A 22,224-nucleotide genomic window follows, 5' to 3' on the forward strand; every position below is an offset into this window, starting at 1 on the left:
GTATTCATTATGCAAAAGAAAGTAAATAAGATGCACTTATGGCAGCGAATTTTCCAATCCTGGAGCTCGCTTTTTGTTGTGGTGTTCAGCTTCTTCAGTGATTCTGTTTTTATCTCATCAGTGGGGACAAAACGACGTCCTTTCACAGAGGGCCATGTCCGGTGAATATAGTGGCTGAGGCAACACAACAGGTGTGGGTAGGAGCATTATCGTGATGCAATTTTCATGAGTGGTTTTGCCATAGTTCTGGTCTTTTCTTCAGATTGCTTCATACAAATGGTCCATAACTTCTAGATAGTATTCCTTATTGACCGTACGACTGCAAGGCAGGAACTCATTATGCACTACCCCATTGCAATAGAAGAAAACAGTGGGAAGAACCTTCACATGTGATGGAACTTATCAATTTTTTTTTGTCTTGTCACATCAAATAGTTTCCATAGGGACAGTTGGACCTCTGTTTCAATGCCATATGTGTATGCCCATGTTTCGTCACTTGTTACAACCTTTTCCAGAAGTTCTGCATCATTGTCAGCTTCGTTGAGCAATTCCTGAGCAATGTCTACATGAAGTCGTTTCTGGTCAAAATTCAACAATTTTGGAACAAACTCAATGCTGCTACGCATTTCATGCACAAAACATCTCAAAAAATTGATGGCACGAGCCCAAGGATATGCTGCCATCACCAGCAACCTCTCTGATGGTGATCTGACTATTTTCCAGAACCATTTTCTTTACTTCTTCCAAATTTTCTTCAGCAATTATTGTGCTACAGTGTCCAGGGTGGTCATCATCTTCATCTTTCTGACCCTCTTTGAAATGCTTACACCACTTGTAAACCCTTGTCTTACTCATAGTAGATTCATCAAAAGCCACAGTCAACATTTTGAACACGGTGCTGCACTTTACTCCATTTCTCGAGCAAAATTTAATGCAAGTTCTTTTATCCATCTCTTTTGAAAGTAAACATTCATTGAGCATTCGCAAACACCCACAGAACCTTTTTGACCGTCAACAATAAGCTAAATAGTCAAAACAGCTGAAAATGCAAACATACATCAAGAACATAATTCTGAAAATCGGATGTATAAAGCCCACAAAATCAAAAAATTGCCATTACTTTTTTAATCACAGCTCATATGTATGTGTGTCTGTATAGGTAATAATGAAAGCTGGAGAACTGGCAATAGCTATAAGTTGAGATTTCCATCATAGTTGGCTATCCAAAGAGTTCAGACCATGAACTGCTGCACGTATTGGGTCTACGAGGTCTTTCCCTGTACCCATGAGTTTTCTTTTCAGGCATTCATGTAAAATGTGCTTCAGTATTTGTTCAGCAATCACACAGGTCATCATTGGTAATTCCCCATGTGTGTCATGTTGCTTTGGTCATGGTGTAGTAAGTTCTGATACAGTTGAGGGAACTCCATATTTATTTTGGTTGGTTTGCTCCCTGAGGTTGGCTGGTCAGATCCGGTTTACCTAACTTCTTATGACCATGGAAGGACATCCACTGATTTCTCAATTCGTCTCTTGGATTATAGCTTTCTGAGGCAAATCGGACATTGTTTACTCAGACTGATCCTCTAGATTTTAGTCTGGTGCACTGTAAGTTATTCAATGGTTCATGAACTGGTAAAGCTCTGGATGTTTTTAGTTTCATCCATTGTCATCGGGGATTACGAGGAACAATACTGGTGAGTAACGGATTACGAGGAACAATATTGGTGAGTAACGGATTACGAGGGACAATACTGGTGAGTATTGACAGCCTTGGAATGCGTTTGGATTTGAGAGTTCCTGTCGTGATGCACATTTAGATGGATATATATTTTGTTGACATTGCTACGTTTACTCTAAACAGGAGAACAGGATACACAAGTGCTTGGGTTGTAGTTCTTATGGTGTTTGCATTAGATCCACAGCCAGCACCTGTCAGTGTCCTTAACATATTTCTTGATTTTAGCTTCCATTCTGTTACTGCTAGGTGTTTTGTAAATGTCAGGGATCTGTCTAGACCATCATCACTCAGTTACTGCTACTATTGGTGTAAACAATGAACTAACCAACCTAATAGTCTGCAAACCATCTCCTTTCTTAATTGTAGTATTGACCGAGGTGTGTAAAATCATAAGAGGAGCTATAATAATCTGTTCTTGAAATTTTGCAGTTCTTGACAAATGAGGCTGGTTAGTGGCCTGCAGCCATACTTGCTCTTCTCATATGGTTCTCTGTGTGGCATTTCATGGATGATTTTGTTCACATGTCCAAAAGATTGGACACCACTTACACATAATGAAGGTGAGGAAACCAACTGATCACTTCAGTCCAGATGCACACCATGATTGAACTCTTATGGGAATTGGTGAAATGCTGTGTGTAATGAGGATAATGGGCAAAGGGCACCACATATGTAGTGTAAGATAAGTTGAGAATTTGGGTTTGACAGGTGGTGTGCTAGAGTAGTCTGCGCAGCTGCAATGACCACTGTGTCCGTATGGTGCAGTGGTCAGTGCATCTGTCTAGTAAGCAAGAGACCCGGGTTCAAATCCCAATTCGGCACAAATTTTCAATTTTCCCCATTGATTTAAATCAACACCCACTAGCAGCTAATGTCAGTAATTAATTTGTGTTTTAAAAACTGATAATTCTGTAAGGCCACGTACCAAAATAATTACGAGGGATAATCATAAATTTTTAATTATAACATCAATAAATCTTTATTTTCTTTGTTTGCATGCACATTTGCCGTCCTATCACACATTGAAATCCCTGCACCATAGCATGCAACTAGAGGGGCCAAAATGAAAAGACTCAACCCATCGATAAAGTGAAGTATCATGTGATAATTCATTTTCTACAACTGAAAGGGAGAAAACACTGCAGCAATCCATGCTGCGTTGGTGGAAGTGTAATACAACTATGCACCACACTAGACACTGAATGCTGAAGAATTAAATGGCAAACAATATCTCTGTGACTAACCGGATATCACAAGAGAAGTGGAGCCCTCGGCACTAGAAGATCACAATCGAAGTAATGGTGCAAAAACATGTGACAATCAGTTTTAAGCATCTTGCATAACATTTCAAATGTGACAAAGATCACTGCGCACTGGTTTACACGACTTTCACATCCATTCAAAAAGGCTGTGGGACCAAGGCAGCAGCATAAACATTTAGCTGTCATATACCAATCAAGATGTGTTAACGCTACCTAATCACCATCTATGACTTCTGGGTGTATCACTATGACTCCAAGACAAAGAAGTAACAGAGCAATGCAAATGAGTGGATTCACCACCGCCAAAAACTATGAAGACTCAGCCATCATTGGGCAAGGTGATATTGAGTGTTATCTGTCAATGCCATTGTGTAGTACAAATTACCCCAGGATAATAATACTGAAATATTGTGACGAGGTTACAGGAGCCTCTCAAAATGAATCATTGCAGGAACCTGTCTGAAAAGGGGTTTTTGCTCAATCTGAACAGGAAACAGTCAGAGATGCTACATCTCTGGGGTATCAAATTTTGCCTCACATCCCTATTCTCCCGACATGGCACCACCCTCATAATGAGGCTTTGGCAAGATACTCATGTGGAAAATGGAATGGTGCAGTAAATGCAGCAGACCTCATACTAGGATCAATACGGTAACAAAGAGGCAGCCATCGATAACATGTGAGATACGAGAATAAATACAGAACCATAAACTGGGGTGAATAGGGACACTTTTGTGTTTCTTTTGTTATTCCTGAACAATAAATTACTTCTGTACTGAAGGTAACATTTTTATATTCTGTAATATTGCTCATGCTATCCATGCCATATAAAGAAAATCTATTCTCCTTTTTCCTCTACAAATATATATTTCTTTTGTTTGTGTCCCTAGTCCTGTGTGAAAAGGGACAGGCATTTGTTTATTATTGTGTTCCCTATCCAAATGTCTTGTGGGGTCTATAGGGACATAATTTTCTTTAAGACCTGATGATATTATATAAGTATGGTAGTACAAATGAACTTTTGTTTATTTTAAATTGATAACTATAATTTTTACAATACAATTTACTATTATACAAATCAGGGGTAACATAAAATTAGAAAACTGATTAATGAAACAAATCAGTCATTACAGAAATGAGTTTGGCTTGAAGGTGTAACAGTTGTTCTTCAAAATGCCAAAAATATTAGCTTTTAAGAAAACACAATTATCGGGCACATCAGGAAACACAAAAACATCTGAGCACTTGTTTGACAGGTAAAGAAATATTCAACTGTATTTTCCATTTTACTTATCAATTTGAAGAACCTTTCCAATGAACACCTTCAGGCACCCATCATAAGAAAACTTCATCTTAACCCAGTCTCCTTCCTTTAAAGTGTTTATCTCATCATCTGCAGTGGCTGCAGCACCATTTTGTGTGTCTTCTACAGAAGAATCTAGACCAATTGGAATAGTTTCTTCATCATTACATAATTGTTCTGGATCATCTACACTGGTTTTCTGGAAGTCTGCTAGAGTAACACTGCGACCAGTTGGGACATTCAGTCTCTCTTTCCAACATCTTGTCTGCTCTGTTTCATCATTCTTGTAGAGCATTACTTTCAAGAATTCTATCAGATTGACTGTTGCAGAGGCTGGGGCAGCAGTTCATGTTTCTTCATGTTCAATTGGCAAGTTGTCAAGTACTTTCTTCCAGTTAAGAGGAAATATAACTGCCTTTCGAAAACCACTTTGGATATTATCTTTCAACATTTCTTCCATTAAATTTAATGTTTCCTTCGTATGAGAAGGAATATACTTTTTCCAGAATGAGATTTTCACTCTGCAGCGGAGTGTGCGCTGATATGAAACTTCCTGGCAGATTAAAACTGTGTGCCCGACTGAGACTCGAACTCGGGACCTTTGCCTTTCGCGGGCAAGTGCTCTACCATCTGAGCTACCGAAGCACGACTCACGCCCGGTACTCACAGCTTTACTTCTGCCAGTATCTCGTCTCCTACCTTCCAAACTTTACAGAAGCTCTCCTGCGAACCTTGCAGAACTAGCACTCCTGAAAGAAAGGATATAGCGGAGACATGGCTTAGCCACAGCCTGGGGGATGTTTCCAGAATGAGATTTTCACTCTGCTAGTTCTGCAAGGTTCGCAGGAGAGCTTCTGTAAAGTTTGGAAGGTAGGAGACGAGATACTGGCAGAAGTAAAGCTGTGAGTACCGGGCGTGAGTCATGCTTCGGTAGCTCAGATGGTAGAGCACTTGCCCGCGAAAGGCAAAGGTCCCGAGTTCGAGTCTCGGTCGGGCACACAGTTTTAATCTGCCAGGAAGTTTCATATCAGCGCACACTCCGCTGCAGATTGAAAATCTCATTCTGGAAACATCCCCCAAGCTGTGGCTAAGCCATGTCTCTGCTATATCCTTTCTTTCAGGAGTGCTAGTTCTGCAAGGTTCGCAGGAAAGCTTCTGTAAAGTTTGGAAGGTAGGAGACGAGATACTGGCAGAAGTACAGCTGTGAGTACCGGGCGTGAGTCGTGCTTCGGTAGCTCAGATGGTAGAGCACTTGCCCGCGAAAGGCAAAGGTCCCGAGTTCCAGTCTCGGTCGGGCACACAGTTTTAATCTGCCAGGAAGTTTCAATATACTTTTTATCAAATGCTCTGCTTTTGACATTTGCTTTGGATTTGCTATTCTCAAGAATTTTTCTCCAGCTTATCCCCAGTGGTCGGAATAGGGCAACATCTAATGGCTGTGTCAAATCCGTCAAATTTTCAGGAAGGAATACAAACAAGATGTTATTTTCCTCACACAGCCTGACAACTGTTGGAGATAAGTGAGAACTTAAATTGTCACCTATCACAAGCTTCCTTCTCTCAAATCGACGATAGTATTATAACTCTCTGTAACCATCCATCCATCCATCCAGCTCTACTTCTCTACTTACTGTGGTTGTAGAAGGCAACTGTCCACAAGTCATACATATATGCTGATTTGTAGATTGCATTGGGGGAGGGGGGGGGGGGGGTAGCAGCATCCCAGAAGCACATGCTGCAAACATGAAAGATACACTCAACTAGCTTATCACCCTCTCTGGGTATTTGCACCCTCTTTTAAAAATAAGTTTGTGTCAGCCTGGGTCATCAGAGAGTGCAGACGTGTCATAGTTTATAATCAGATGTGATGGTACAGGCTCATTTTGTTATTATGGCATGAGCTGAGAGAATTCAGCATTGTGTCTAGTCAGGAAGTCAAGTGCCCACTCATTCCTAGACATGTTGTCTTTAAATTTAGTTACATTCTTGCCTTCTCTGTCCAAGTGATATTTTATGAAGCAACCCAAGTCAAAGGCACTTAAAAGATAGCCCTAACCTGCAACAAATTAAAAGTCGTTCACCAAGTTCTTGTTCAAGATGATCTGGAAGACAAGTCTGACCACCTTTCTTTTGGAACTCAATATTTCCAGCAGGTCTTTCTCTTACTTGCTTCATATAACAATTTAGGGCTGGCTTAGAAATTTCAATTTTTTTTCTGCTTCCCTTGTGGACATTTCTGGAGTAACTGCCTGCATTATCATCTTCTCATCAACAGGACGATGTACATTCGATCGAGGGTCACTTTTGTGTGTCCTAGACATTGTGAATCATGGGAAAGAGGTTAACACTGAGGTTAGGTTTTAAAAATAAAGTTTGTCTGTCATTTTAATTACATATGTCTAAGCTAAATATGTTACCAGAACTACTTTTGGTATTTTTCGTATTGTCCCTACTCACCCCAATAGAACTATACAAATGCTACTTAAAAACAAATTAAATGGTTGCTTTCAGAATGAAGATAAGTAAACATTTATTATGTATAAATACTCACCAAATTCATTGAACTGAGAGTCTAACTGCAACAACACGTCAATACAGTCAGCACATAGCATCAAACAACATTTTAAAATGTATAAAAATTTTATGCACATTACCAGCAGATTAAAATGTCTACCAACATGATAAAAAATAATAACACAATTTTGGTGTCAAAACATCTTGTAGATAACAGAATGGCCATCTTAATTGCACTGGTCCCAACACATAAACAAGAACACAAGTCTGAGGTTTCATTTGATTAAATTTTTCCAGTTTGTGTCCCTATTCACTCCAGTTTACAGAAACAACACAAATGTTGAAAGTGAAAACACAGAGATGAAATTAACTATAAATGTATAAATGATAAAGAAGAATGCAGAATGATGCAGATGCTGCACATACACTAAAAAAATAAAAAAAGTATTTTATAGTGCTAAGGAGTGCAGCGACCAGTGATGAAAGAGGTAAGTGGGTAATGGAAACAGAAACTGAAGCAGGAAGATAGACAGATTACATGAAGATACTTTATAGCCGCTCAGAAGAAATGAGGCCTTATCAAAATAAGGATACAGGTCAAGAAGATGATAGAAGAGATTCAATCCTTATATCTGAAATTCAAGAAGCTTTGCACGACAGCACAGGTACAGCCATGGGACGTATAAAGTTTTCGATGTTGGAAGAACTTTGTGAGAGGTTCAGATCTAGTTCTGTTGGACGATGATATCAATCTCCACTTGAGAAACAATATAATCAAGTTGCGGCTACTAGTATATAATCAATCGTTTTTGCCAAGGCTTATCTATGTACTGAAACATGCCTGATACAAATCAGGATATTTAAAAGGATCACCTGTAACAGTTTGAAATCCTGCTGAATTTTCTTTTATATTGTGTTCTCAGTCAGATACATTATGAGAAAAAAAAGTTCATTCATTTTTGTGCATGGTGTAAAAATATTAAGTTTTAAGCAATTATTTACAGATTATAATTATTGTAAGGATTTTGTACAGTAATAATGAATTACTTATTGTTTTCAATTAAGAAAATATATATATTTAAAAAAGAGGAGGAGGAGGAGGAAGGGAGGGAGAGGGGGAGGGGGGGGGGGGGGGAGAGAGAGAGAGAGAGAGAGAGAGAGAGAGAGAGAGAGAGAGAGAGAGAGAGAGAGAGAGAGATATGAATGCAACACATAAAAAACAATAAAATAAAAATAAGTAACATAAATAATTAGAACAATAATGAATATTTAGTTATTTTAATTGGTTATGTTGAAAATACTCCATCAGCACACTGCGTACAGTTTATTTTACAAAAATGGTATTTCAGAAACCAACTTTATTACACATGGATATATGAGGCTTGAAAACTGCTTTAATTTATGTTTTAATAAAAGTTTTCATTTTTCAAAATTAGTTAATGGTGGTGGGGTATTTTGCAAAATTTCAAATTATTACAAAAGCTGATTATACAGTTTTCAAGACTTTTATTTACATATCAACTTTTATATGAAAAACATTTTTTATTTATCATTATTTTGGAGATATACCCTCTAAACTTAATATACCAAATGACCTTTCGGGGTGTGTTTTACCCCTTTAAAGTGAAATTGGGGGAAAAAAAGAAAAAGAAAAACACATTGCATTATTTTCCCCCCCTGTGCACACCTGTCAAGTTTCATCAAGATCATTTATTTACACTTGGGAATGTTCCCTTGTGAGTCAAAAGAAATGAGTAAACTATCAAATACATAAGACTATCTTTATTTAACCAAAAATTCTATCATTTACATAAGCAACAAATATTTCAAATTTTTCGCTAGGTCTACTATCTCTGCTAGTTCACATACATGATAACATTTTGACTGAATCTACTGATCATTAAATAAATGTATTTCCACAAACATTTAAAAACATACATCACATTCATCTGTACAAAACAAACATTATTTGTAAAACAGGAAACCACTAACATCAGCAACAAATGTTTCGAAGTTTTCCCTGAACTTCTTTTTTTCTTGACGGTCCATGTTCAGTGAAGCACTTTGGGTCAGCTTTTCGAAAGCAATTCTTAATCTGTCAGCACTTCCTTCATCTGCCTGGGAATTCAATGCTTTCTGAACAACAACTTGATATTCATCCTAAAAATGATGAATTGTATTGTATTACCACAAATACTTGAAAAATACAGTTATAGTACCAGGTAAGAAAAACAAGAATGGGAAATCCTGGGTTGGATCTAGACAATAATACAGCTGAGGCACTGAGTGGGGAGTAGTCACGTAAAGTAGTAGTGATTTTTGCTCAGCTCTGAAATCTGAAATGAATGAAGGAAGGAAATGGATTGTGGTTGAGGATACAAAGGGACAAGAAGAGGATACAAACATAAGAGCAGCAACAGTTACTATAGGTGCAAACGGGGAAAAGGCCAGGGAGGAAATGGAGACCTAACAGAGGGAGACTGTTAACAAACATGGTTGAAGGTATGCATCATTTTGTGCAAGTATGGCAATCAACTGTCTACTTGTAAGATTTTTGTCACGAATGTGTAGTAAAGAACTAGCCTGACCACCCAACAGTTTCAGGGTTTGCTTCTCAGCAAAGTTTGATCAATTTCATCAGATGCTCAATAAACTGAACTTCAAACCCTTTGGTCCCACGACCTCCAGGCATCAATCTCCACTACTCACTTTAATCCACCATGTTCACCTTCCAATGCCTCCCCCCCCCCCCCCCCAAAAAAAAAACAGCTTCAGTTCTACTACAGTTCTCAATGTCTCATATGTTGCTTACAATTTTAATTTTGGAGTACACATATCATTATCATTCTTTGACCCTTTCTTGATTCTTTGACCGCTTCTACATTGATTTTTAAGCAATTTCATCTCTGTTCTGTCCCTTTCGTCTTCATACTGCAAACAACCTACCATATTTACTCGAATCTAAGCTGCACCTGAAAAATGAGACTCGAAATCAAGGGAAAAAAAAAATTTCCCGAATCTAAGCCACACCTGAAATTTGAGACTCGAAATTCAAGGAGAGAGAAAAGTTTTAGACTGAACCTCCAAATCAAAACAAAGTTGGTTCATTGTAACATGAGACACAATTTAGGTCGAATGGATGAAGATACAGCTACAGTATTTTGGATCGAGTCGTACGCATAACAGTTAAGCTTTACCAAGTAGCCATTGCTATGTGTCAGGCGCTCTGCATGTATTTGTACAGGTACCCTTCATTTTTCACCTGCTTCGTCTGGTTTAAATCGATTGCTTATTTTGCTTTGATCTGATAAATGCAGCTCTCATTTTATAGGTGTTTACGTCACTCTAAGCTGAAACTGCATTACTGTAATGTGTCACGCATTGTTTGTCACATTCTGATAATGAGTGTTTACGACCTGTAGCCGCCCGCGGCATGGCTTGCTCTTGTGTGCGCTACCGCGGCTTACAAAAAAAAAGAGAGAGGAATTGTCTCATAGGCGAAACAATGGCTAGAGACTATATTTGTTGTTACTTAAACTGCTGCTTTATTTGATAATGATCAACAAGAACCAAGTAATAGACTGCGTATGATAGATGTTCTGAACGAGAGTTTAACGAAAATTTTTCTCTGTTTGAAAATCTTTGCAGACGCCTCTTTAGTACATTACATTCTGCACAGAAATTAGAGTCGTCTTAGATTTAAAAATCTAGTCAGTTGCCGTGCTTCATTTCTGATTGTATCACTATTCAGCATAAAAATAATATGAATATAAACATGACATGATATGCATATTCTTCCGCGTTTGCTATTGTCTCACCCTAGTTTCGTAGTTTATTAGGCAGACTGGATTTAAATGAGATAGCAGCAAACACAAAAGAATACATGGCATAATGTTTACATTCTTCTGCCTTTTCTTTTAATTTATTTACTGATGCAGAGGTTTTGGCACCAGTATTTATCTTTGTGTCTGTAAAGCATGCCTGTGTAGCGCCACATATATTCGACGGCAGAAGTTAGTTGTGGCGGCACCTACCAACAATTTTCAGAACTTCCGATTACTTTGCACTCGATTCTAAGCCGCAGGCGGTTTTTTGGATTATAAAAACCGGGAAAAAAGTGCGGCTTAGATTTGAGTAAATACGGTACAGTTATACCTGCCTATACCTGTGAGAGCTGTCGCTGTCCATGTACTCATATCCTCCTATCCTGCTGTCAGCTATTCTCTCCATCCCCCTCTCAAGAAGGGTAGTCTTGAGCAGTTCTGACTATAAAGAACATATTTCATAAATACAATTGTATGCATCTCAAATACTCTTGTCCTGGCAGGAATTAAATGAATTTGGAAATCCTTGCTCCTATTTATATTATTCGTGCATTTTATTTTGCAAAAATAACATGATTTCTTTAGTTTCAACACACATCAAGGATGCTATTTTTGGCATAAAGTAAGTCAAACCAGCAGCCGTATCAGCCAAAACGAAGAATTCTAATCCTTTAGAAAAGCTTAGAAATTCTTTTCCCTCAAAAATGGAACTGATGAGGTCGGAAGACCACAACTGTGAATAACTGCTTTATTCACATTTAGTGATTTGCTGACTTTTTCATTCATCTGAAAGGCAAAAGGAATTACAATACACATTGAACTATATCCTAAGTCAGATCACTAGTCCCATCTATGTCCTTAATGTGAAAAAAGCATTAGTTAATGGAATCTAAATGCAGTAGAACGACCAAAGTAACTTAAGTGTTCTTATCTTTATTTTCAACCCTTCAAGCTGTTATTTTCCATATGTGCACCTAGCCTACTGGCAGTAGCTGATACGGCCAGCTGGTACAGGAATGCAGAACGTAGTGTTTTAGTGAAATTGCTCTAAGGTGGGAATTATTTGTAGAAAATTAATTAAATTTTCAGGAATTGTTAACAATACATCTTCATTTTAATTAAACATACATTTTCAGTGCAGTGTACCTCGAAACAAAGTCCTACACCACAATCCTTGCACCAGAACGATGTTTCCTTTCATTTTCCTGTAGCATACTGTGCCTCTCTTGTAGGATTTATCCTCTTGTCTGTGGGTGGGACCTTCTCAACGAAATGCCTTGCTGTGAGACATTTAGGCATAGCATTTGAAGGCCACCCACATTGAGGTGAAGCTACACTCTTCCTGCAAATTTCCAGCAGTTCTGACATGACAAGCAACCTGTAATTTACATGTGTTTCTTTCTTTGTCTTTTGACTGACTTTATAAATAATAAATGCATTATGCACTGCAATGTTCACCAGCTAACCAAATGTTTCCATATATTACTTTACACTTTTCCTCCTTTCCACGAAAAAAGGTGGTTGTTTCTGATCCTTTAGATCTACACAACCCATAAAAGAAAAGTATTCTTTAATGCCACTTTTGATTGCTGTACCAACTATATCATTACAGAATGCTAAAATAACGGCCATCCATTTTTCATCCATCACTTTCAGTACCATAACACCCTGTGAGTGATATGCTACCAGTTCACCTTTCTTGAATCTTGCATTTTCAAGGTATCATGTATCTTCTTATTCAGTCAAAGTGTGTCAGTGACTTTCATACCTCTTTCCTTCAAAAAGTGACACAAATGCACGTTGTTTTATTAGTTGTCCACCCAGAGCATATGGCTTATGTTGAGAAGAGGCTCAACAAGTTTTACTACAGTCTGACTTGTTTTCAGAGTATCTGCAGAACGAAACTTCATTTCTGTCTCTGTGGGGCTTCCCGTATAAATAATAAATTGCTATAAATATCATGTTGATGATTCACAGATGTCATAGGACTTCATTCCAAATGGTGCTGCTTTTAGAGGTAGGTAGGTTTTTCTTGCCAACCTTCTTTTCCATCACATAAAAGGTCCATCCGCAGAAATTTTACCCCATGTTGTATGAATTTTTAAAGGTTTCATCCAAATGCTGAATGACTGATCCCTACTTGAACAATCTTTTATTCCTCTCAAATGCGTGCAGTTCCTCATTGTTTACAGAATAAAGGAATCTACAAAGTAACTCAAATTTGTCTTGGTGCATATTCTGGTAAATAGTCGGCACATTCAGAAGTCAATGTTTGCTGAAATAAGATTTTATGGGTGATTTCTGACTATTTCCCATCAACGTATGCAGTGCAAAAAAACAAAGCTCATCTGCATCAACATGTACCCAGTTACAAAGCCTAGAATGTGATGTATAACAGCCTGTTTCTGAATAAAAACTGCAGCAAAACAGTTAGTTTCATTCAGGATTGTTTCTACAATTGACTCATCAAAATGCAGCTCGAATGCTTCAGCAGCAGAATTTACTTATTTCATTGGTCCACGTTTACCAACAAATGGTATTTTCAAAGGCACAATAAGAGCTGTCAACTTCTTCTCACTTCCAGTCTTCTTCATGTCGCAGAACTTTTTCGATCTCATCCTCACTATCCACTGTTTCTTTTTCAGTTGTTTAGGCATTTGTTCCAGTCAGTCAGTATCAATGTCATCATCAATATCTAGATCACTTCCATTGTTACTTATGCTAATTCATTCATTCATCAGCTCACTAAGAATCACAAGACTCTGCTATGATGTAATGCTGCATGAAGTATTTGGCTGTATCGTTTCGCGTTAGTGTCACTCAGACTGTAAGATTCAACAGTTGATTTCATCAGACATGCCCACTTTCTACGGAAGATCTTTAAGGTGAGTCTGCACAGATATGTCTACAGTGAGCTGACAAAGTAGTATTGCCCATCATTAACCGTCAGCAGAGCAATACAGTTTTACCTGCGAGACTGCAACTGCTGAGTACATGGTCAGGATACTGCCAGTGTGGATTCTCACAGCATGCGAGTACATACTAAGGCTACAGGCTTGAGGGTTAATAAGGAAATATAATGAGCTCTGCACAACTTGAATGTGACTGATAAAGAAGATGCATACTGAAATTATTGCTCCTATCAGCTTAGAAACAGTGAAAGCCAAATTTTACATAAGTAGTTTTCTTTTCAGATGTTTGCTTGCATTTCTGTTTCTTTGCAAACAGCATTCTCATTTCTTGTGCCAGTGCAGAAATAGTGACAGCAAAATTTATTATATGTATAGCAATTATAAATAGTTGATAAGAAGATTATTTCACAGCCAGTACCATTTAATTGTGTACCACAGTAAAAATGTATTTTGCATTTGAGTGTCGATTATTGTGACAAACACAGCACTGTGATTTCACTTTAAATAATTCCCACATTTATTTAATACAATCTTCTTGTTATTAATTGTCTACTATTAGGTGTTGAATAAATGCACCACCAGCTGAATACACGAACTTATGAACCAAAACGGAAATTGCTATTGAACTTAAAATTGTTGATGACCACTAAAAGATCAGACACTTTAGAGATAATTAAAATTTCCAACAAATGGAATAATATCAATGTGGGCAGTCGGAAACCTATTTCTGTAAGCTTGTTTATTTTTTTTAAAAATTTGCATTAAAATGAGGACATAGTTGAAACAATCAAGAAAGACAGAACACCTCAGGTAAAATGAAAATAATGAAGATAACAGCTGTTTTAGAGTGGGAAAGGAATGTGTAAACATGTAAATACACGTGAAATGATGATGTCTAGGAATGAAAAATGAATTTAAACCCACTATAAAAGACATCAAAGTAGACAAGAAAAGGAACAAAATGTACTATTCATATGGAAGAGGAAAAAAAGAATGGTGGGGAGGCAACTGAAAGGAAAAGGGGTGATCACTAATGAGAGTTCAGAACTGATACAGAACTGCTAATTATCAAATCAAAATGACTACAGGGGGCGCTACAATATGATTTTTCAGTTGAAATAATGGGGAACAAAGGAGGAGCCACCATGTGTGCACTATCCAAACAGAAAATGCCGGTGTCCTTTGGAAACACGATTTAAAAAAAGAACAGCACCCAATTCTTTTACAACTATAAATCAAAGTGAAACGAGAAAGAGAAATTATGCTTGTTGGAGTCAACCTTGACCATTGCAAGCATAAATGTGTTGAGAGAATGACTAAAAATAAACAACAAATAGTGTCATAACTTTGCTGCAAATGCAAATGGGACACACTGTGCATTCAAGACGAAGGAGAAATAAGACCAGAAGGAGAGAGAATGTGCTTAGCCTTAGAATCTCCACACCCTAAATATGGCACAACAATCTTCATAAAACCTGACAGGGCCGTAACATCAACAGACAGGACCAAATGCAATAACATCGAGTTACTAAGAAACAAATGCTGCACTTTCACTGTGACATCTATATATCAACTCCTTGGAGAAAAGATCAGCCTGACATTACAGAAAAACTTCTGTAACCAGAAAACAGCTCATAATAGAATATTTTCATAGACACAGCACCATATGGGGGCTGTAAGGAAACAGATGACAATGACCATGTATTGGAGCAGCGGGCTAAAATAAATAACTTATTACTATTATACAATCCAAAATTACCTTGCACCTTTAAAAGGAAAATATGACAGCATGGTTACAATCTTTTTAACTGTTTCACCAGTACAAACAGGCACAACCAGTGCTTGGGAACCACATAAAACCCTATCTCCAAAAGTCAACACAGTCCAACTGAAATCCAGACATACGATCCAGTTAGAACAACAAAAACATTTCAGAGAATGTTCCATTTTAAAAAGGCCAAATGGATACAACATGCTAAAGATTTTGATGCAGAAGTAAAGAAACTCAATCTACTACAGAGACAGTCTCATGCAAAACTACAGTAATGGAAATGCTGAGTGAGGAAAAACCAAAGTAGGGATGGACATGACACAGAGCAGCAAAAGACCTGCAACTTAATAATCTTAACTGCAACCCCAAGGTTGCCAAATAACAATCCAAAGTAACAACCAATGGGAAATCCAGTAAAAGATGTCTGAAGTCCAAAAATCAATAGATGCCCACACCAAGAATCAAATAACTTTGTTGTGCCTCTTGCCTTAAAAGAACTCATGCTCAATATCACTCTTATGAAACCTACACAAATTGTAAGAACGAGTGATATTTAACTGCACAGTGAACCCAAAGCTCACCCCTCCAACCATCACCAGATCAGGAGAATCATTCACCAGAAAAATCTTGTCCATCACTGAACATTTAGAGGAAGGACATCAAAATGAACAAGTAACAGGACTAGCTCTGATTGACCTAAGTTATGCATACAACATAATGAACCACACACCCAGGGTAGTGTTTTGTTACCCTTCCCCCCACTTTCAACTTTCATAGTATACACTGATGACAAAACACCACCAAATTAGATAATCCACTTCCTGTATGCCAATGACGTGGCAATCACAGGCGAAGGAAAGAGTTTTGAGGTGGTAGACCAGTGGAATAATAATATCAAGATAGGGACAACTGGAGTAACAAATGAGATTTCAGGAAAAAGGAAACTAGAACATAAAAAATCTTGGATGACAGAAGAAATACTATAGATCTAATCCAGAAAAGGAATCAGCTCAGGAATGAAAATAATGTAGATGAATACAAAAGAATTAAAAATTACATCATAACCAAATGCAGACAAGAAAAACTGAAACAGACAAAAAGCCTTCCTGAAGAGATAGAAGAAGTTCACAAAAAGGGAAAACAGGACCACATTTATACAAAAATCAGAGTCCTTCAGTACAGAACAAAATCTGTAGTAGTAAAAAGTAAAGAAGGAATATCACTGACACACGCTGATGAGATATGTCGTCATTGGAATGAATACCTAGAACTGTACGATGATAAAGACTTCAAGAATGAACATAATCTAACTGAACATATAGCCCTTTGGAACCTCAAAGAAGGAAAAGCGACTGGTGTTGATGACATCCTGCAGAATTGCTGAAAAATTTAGGTAATAACATGGAAGACCAATTATGAAGAGGAATAAATGACAGATGCAAAAGACGAATCATGCCAAAAGACTTCACACAATGCAGAACCATTAGCATACCTAAAACAAGAAAGGCAACTGACAGCACCAATTATAAAACACACTCAATATTATCCCATGCCTCTAAAATACTCACTAATATAGTTAAAAGCAGGGTAAAGGGAGATATAGATAAGTAGTCGTATATTGGAAAAGACCAGTTTTGAATTAGAGAAGGCAGAGGAACAAGAGAAGCAAGTCTGGCCTTGCACATACTATTAGAGAGAAGGATGGATATGAATACAAGAACTTTTCTTATCTCTGTTGATTTAGAAAAAGCTTTTGACGATGTGACTGGGAACTACTCTTTAGAACTATGAAAGAAATAGGATTGACTGGAAGAAAGAAGAATGGTTAGTCAACTGTATCAGAATCAAAGCACAAAAATAAACATCGGTAAGATAGAGAAACAGGCCACAAGTACAAAAGGAGCTAGACAAGGATGTCCCCTATCCATATATTTATTAACATTTTCATTGAGGAAGCTATTCAAAGCATGAAGGAGAAGACAAAGGGAATAAAGCCAATGGCGAAAGGATACACTGTATTAGATTTGCTGATGACATTGTGATAGTTGCAGCCTCTGAGAAAGATATGGATAGAATGTTGCAAGTCCTATAAGACACTCTTTAACAATGGAAATGGAAAACAATGGCAGAATGGAAATATGGGAGAAATAAAAACTAGCATAAAAAATGACGATGTCAGAACTGATCAGGTGAAACAATATTGTTATTTCAGTAGCATAATCACAGAGAACTATAGATACTTAATGGAAGTGAAGAGAGAGACTGCATTGACAAAACAGGCATTTAGGACTAAGAAAAACATTTTAAACAGCAAACATATGAATACAGATGTCAAAAAAATCATTTGCATCGAATACACTGCTGTACGGAACTGAAAGTTGGACTCTGCCTGATCAGGTGGGGCCTTATAGAAGTGGACTAAAGATTAAGTTACACCGTGTTATGGAAGGCCAAGTAACTTTTATTGTGCTGCACTCCACTTCATAGTGACAGAGATTCATGACACTATTTTTCATCAGGTCTCTGTCAACAATGGTCTGAATGTTTTACCAATTGTTCAATTCATTGACAACAGAACTCCAGTCCTTGGCCATAGAACCATTCAAGAATAAATGTGTGAACATCTTCATCACTGGAAATCGCATGGTGCAAGAACTGAACTTCTTCGGGAATCTGTACAGCCTTAGCCAAATTGTTGCTACCATTCCTCTACACCTGGATGTGACATTCCATTTGGTACATATACTGTCAGAATGCAATTTACACATATTTTCCACAAGAATCCTTCTGCCCACTTACTTCAACCTTGGAACATGTTTCTGGTTGCTGTGCTATTTCAGTCAGACAGTATTGTGCACTTATTATCTGAAATGCAGCAGAACTGTGTCTGCAGGCTCCCAGAACATGTACTCACTTCTGACAATGTGTCTGCAGTAGCCACCAGAAAGATCGCGGGAGGCGCACATCGGCACGGCGCGTCACTGACGGTAGTTGCCGCAAGTAGAGTCCTGTCCACTAGAGGGCACGTGAGAATTCAGCCGTGACCTCTGCCGGCGGAACAACAACAACAACAACAACAACTCAGGCAGCACGGGCCGTGCCCAGTCAGTTCACATCGGGCATGCCTAGGACACAGTTCCCAGTCTACGCTATGTGAAGTGCGACGGAAAACGTGAACCGTGTTACTACACAATTGGCAACGAGTAGGGTTGTTCTTTCACTTGTTGCGTCGTCGTTCCGGTTTTGCAGCTTATCCGCGGCATGGAGGATTTAGTGCGGGTTTTGGTTGAGCAGCAGACGGAGCTCATGGCCACCATGAAACAAGTGCTTCCGGCGTTGTTCTCCACGCAGTCTGCTCCAGCGCCGTTCCCTCCTCCCTTTCCCCCATATGACGAGATGGCGGAGGATTGGGACGCATATGAACATCGCCTTCGGCAGCATTTCCAGGCGTTTCATGTTGCCGATGTGGAGGTATGTTGTGCTCTTTTCTTGTCTTGGATATCTCCCTCGCTGTATCAAGTTTTGCGGCAGCTAGCGCCGTTGCAGGAACCCTCGTCCTTGTCTTTTGACGCATTGTGTTCATTGCTGTCTTCATATTATCACCGCCGCATGCATGTTGTGGCGGCTAGGGTCGAGTTCTATCAATGCAAGAAGCAGCCCCATCAGCCTTACCGGGCATGGGCCGCTACCCTGCACGGTCTTAGTCACAAGTGTCATTTTGTCACGGAGCAGTCGCGAGAGTCATATGCCCACGTTATGGTGCGCGATATCATTGTTCGTTCAGCCCCCGATAGGGAGGTCCGGCAACGGGCCCTGCAGTTAGAAGACCCTTCCCTTGAGGACATCCTGTCCATTGCTCAATTGTATGAAGTCTCTCATGCCGCAGGTCAACAGCTGGAAGCATGGTGTGACGTCGTGGCAGTTCAGGGCGGCGCGGCCGCGTCCACTGCGTCCGGGATGGACGACGTGCAAGCGGTACAATCCGGCTGTTACGGCCACTCCCGCACGGCGCGTAAACAGAGTTCCGGCCACCGGCCCCTGTTACCGTCCTGTGCGTCGTGCTATATACATCATGATTGGTCAGAGTGCCCCCAGCGTTGGGCCGTTTGTCGCAAATGTAATAAAAAAAGGACACATTGCTAAAGTTTGCCGCTCAGCCTCGAAAGAATCGAAGCGGTACAATCCGGCTGTTACAGCCACTCCCGCACGGCGCGTAAACAGAGTTCCGGCCGCCGGCCCCTGTTACCGTCCTGTGCGTCGTGCTATATACATCATGATTGGTCAGAGTGCCCCCAGCGTTGGGCCGTTTGTCGCAAATGTAATAAAAAAGGACACATTGCTAAAGTTTGCCGCTCAGCCTCGAAAGAATCGAAGGAAGCAGGTACAGAGGACATGGACGTTGACACTCAGGAAGTTTCATAGGGCCAGGCTCCCGACGCATCGGCACACAAACTCTTTATCAAGGTGTCGGGTCGGTCGCGCCGATTACAATCGCAAGTAGATACGGGCGCGGCTGTTTCTTTGTTGAATGCATAAACTTATTCTGACCTTGGGTCGCCCCCGTTGGCGCCAGTTTACCGGCGTCTACGCAGTTATGGTAAGAAGTTCATTCCCCTACTGGGTCAATTTACTACCGACATGACTTACAAATCAGTCACTTGGCCTATTACTTTCACTGTTGTTAGTGATGCGAGCTTCGCTAACCTTTTTGGCTTGGATGCCTTTCAAGCTTTCGGTTTTTCTATCGCTGACACCATACAGTTGGTCTCCAAAGACGTTCCCTATCAATCATTGGAATCTTTGATCTCTGACTTTCCGGATATCTTTGAGGAGGGCCTGGGGCGTGTTTCAGACTTTGAAGCTCACTTAACGTTGAAGGCATCGGCTCATGCGCGTTTTCTACGCGCGAGGCAGATCCCCTTGGCTCTCCGCCCTCAGGTAAAAGAAGAGCTAGACCGGCTGACAGCCCTAGGGGTCGTTCTTCCCATTTCTTCTAGTGAGTGGGCTTCGCCCCTCATTATTGTCAGGAAACCCTCGGGAAAATTACGTCTTTGAGCCGATTTCAAGGCCACCATTAATTCCCAAATGGTGGTGGACACCTATCCTTTGCCTCGTGCTGATGAATTGTTCTCCGCTGTGGCGGGAGGCCAATATTTTTCGAAAATCGATCTTTCGGAGGCTATACCACTTGATGAGGACTCCAAATGGCTGGCGGTCGTCAACACCCCGTTTGGCCTTTACCAATAGCAGTGGTTGGCCTTCAGAATATCCAGTGCCCTGGCAATGTTCCAGCGTTATCTTGAGCACGTCACGTCGACAATCCCTAATTGTATTAATTACCTGGACGACATAATTGTCACAGGCCGCAGCATGAAGGAACATTTCCACAACCTTCGCACCCTCTTTCTCAAATTCAGGTCTGTGGGCTTGCGCTTCAACCTGCGTAAGTCAAATTTCTTCCAACCGTCCATTGAGTATGTGGGCTACACCATCTCTCGGCACGGCGTCCAGCTGCTAGGAAGTTTGGTCCAAGGTATCGTCGACCTTCCGCGGCCCGCTTCGCTGAAAGAGTTACAAGCTTTTTTAGGCAAGATTGCCTATTACCACCGGTTCATTCGCAGGGCTTCCACCATAGCCCGCCCCCTGTACTGCCTTCTGCTCAAGGGTGTTCCTTTTGATTGGTTGCCTGCATGTGAGCGAGCGTTCACCTCGTTGAAGGGCCTCCTCACGTCAGCGCCTTGTTTGGCTACTTTTGACATCCATAAGCCATTGGTCCTGGCTACAGATGCTTCGCAGTATGGGGTGGGGGCGGTCCTAGCCCATCACAACGCGGATGGTTCTGAGCAGCCACTGGCTTTTGTGTCTAAAACTCTTAGTCCCGCGCAGGCCTTTACTCCCAGGTGGAAAAAGAGGTTTTGGCCATTGTCTACGCTGTTACCAAGTTTCACCCTTTCTTGTATGGCATGAAGTTTCAGTGAATCACTGACCATAAGCCGTTAATATCGTTATTTGGCCCCGCCTCTCAGATTCCGGATAGGGTGGCCCACAGATTACAGCGCTGGGCCTTGTTCCTCCCTAAGTACCATTATGACATTCATTTTCGCCCTACCGGACAGCATGCCAATGCAGCCGCTCTTTCCTGTCTACCGGTGGGCCCGGATCCTAAGTTCGATTGAGAGGAGATTATGTGTTTTCATTTGGATGTGGTGTCCCGCCAAGTGGTTGATGGCTTCCCGATCACTAGTTCTAGAGTAACCAGGGAAACGGCAGCTGACCCGGTTCTACGGCAAGTAGTTCGCCTCATTCAGCAGGGGTGGTCATCCTGACCTCCAGGCCGGGCCTCGGACCCTCTTCGTAATTATTTTTTTCTACGAGACCGCCTCTCCGTCTCGGAAGGAGTTCTCCTTCTGGTTACCAATGATACAGCTCCTCGCATGGTTGTTCCTGCAAGTTCGCGAAGGGAAGTCCTCACGTTATTACATGAGGGGCACTGGGGTGTTTCCCGTACTAAAACCTTGGCTCGCAGACATGTGTACTGGCCCAGTATTGACAGAAAAATTGAGCACTTGGTGGCCGCCTGTTCCCAGTGTGCGAGCTAACAGGCATCTCCCAGGTCAGCGTTCTCTTCATGGCCGCCTGCAACTCAGGCATGGGAACGTGTTCACATCAATTTTGCGGGCCCGTTTCTCAATGGCTTTTGGCTCATTGTCATTGATGCTTATTCCCGATTCCCATATGTGGTTCGCTGCTCCTGAACCACCTCAGAAGTTGCAATCCAGGCACTAGCAAAAATCTTTTCTGTGGAAGGTCTGCCAGTCACCCTGGTCTCGGACAATGGACCTCAGTTTATTTCGCAGACCTTCCAGGATTTTTGTAGGCGCTTCGGTATTCGGCACA

At 40.3% G+C, this 22,224-nt stretch overlaps 1 protein-coding gene across 2 annotated transcripts in view; it reads right to left on the minus strand.

Moving 5' to 3' along the window:
• Positions 1-8,587: 8,587 nt before the first annotated feature.
• The window catches only part of LOC126469818 (exportin-4-like), a 225,342-nt gene continuing 211,705 nt past the window's right edge, over positions 8,588-22,224 (minus strand). For both annotated transcript variants that reach the window (XM_050097100.1, XM_050097101.1), the window contains one exon: positions 8,588-8,980. In XM_050097100.1, the coding sequence (XP_049953057.1) occupies positions 8,786-8,980 (195 nt within the window). In that variant the 3' untranslated portion in view covers positions 8,588-8,785. The remainder of the gene's footprint in view (positions 8,981-22,224) is intronic.

The sequence above is a fragment of the Schistocerca serialis genome, chromosome 3 (assembly GCF_023864345.2).
Source record: "Schistocerca serialis cubense isolate TAMUIC-IGC-003099 chromosome 3, iqSchSeri2.2, whole genome shotgun sequence".
Taxonomy (NCBI): Eukaryota; Metazoa; Arthropoda; class Insecta; order Orthoptera; family Acrididae; genus Schistocerca; species Schistocerca serialis.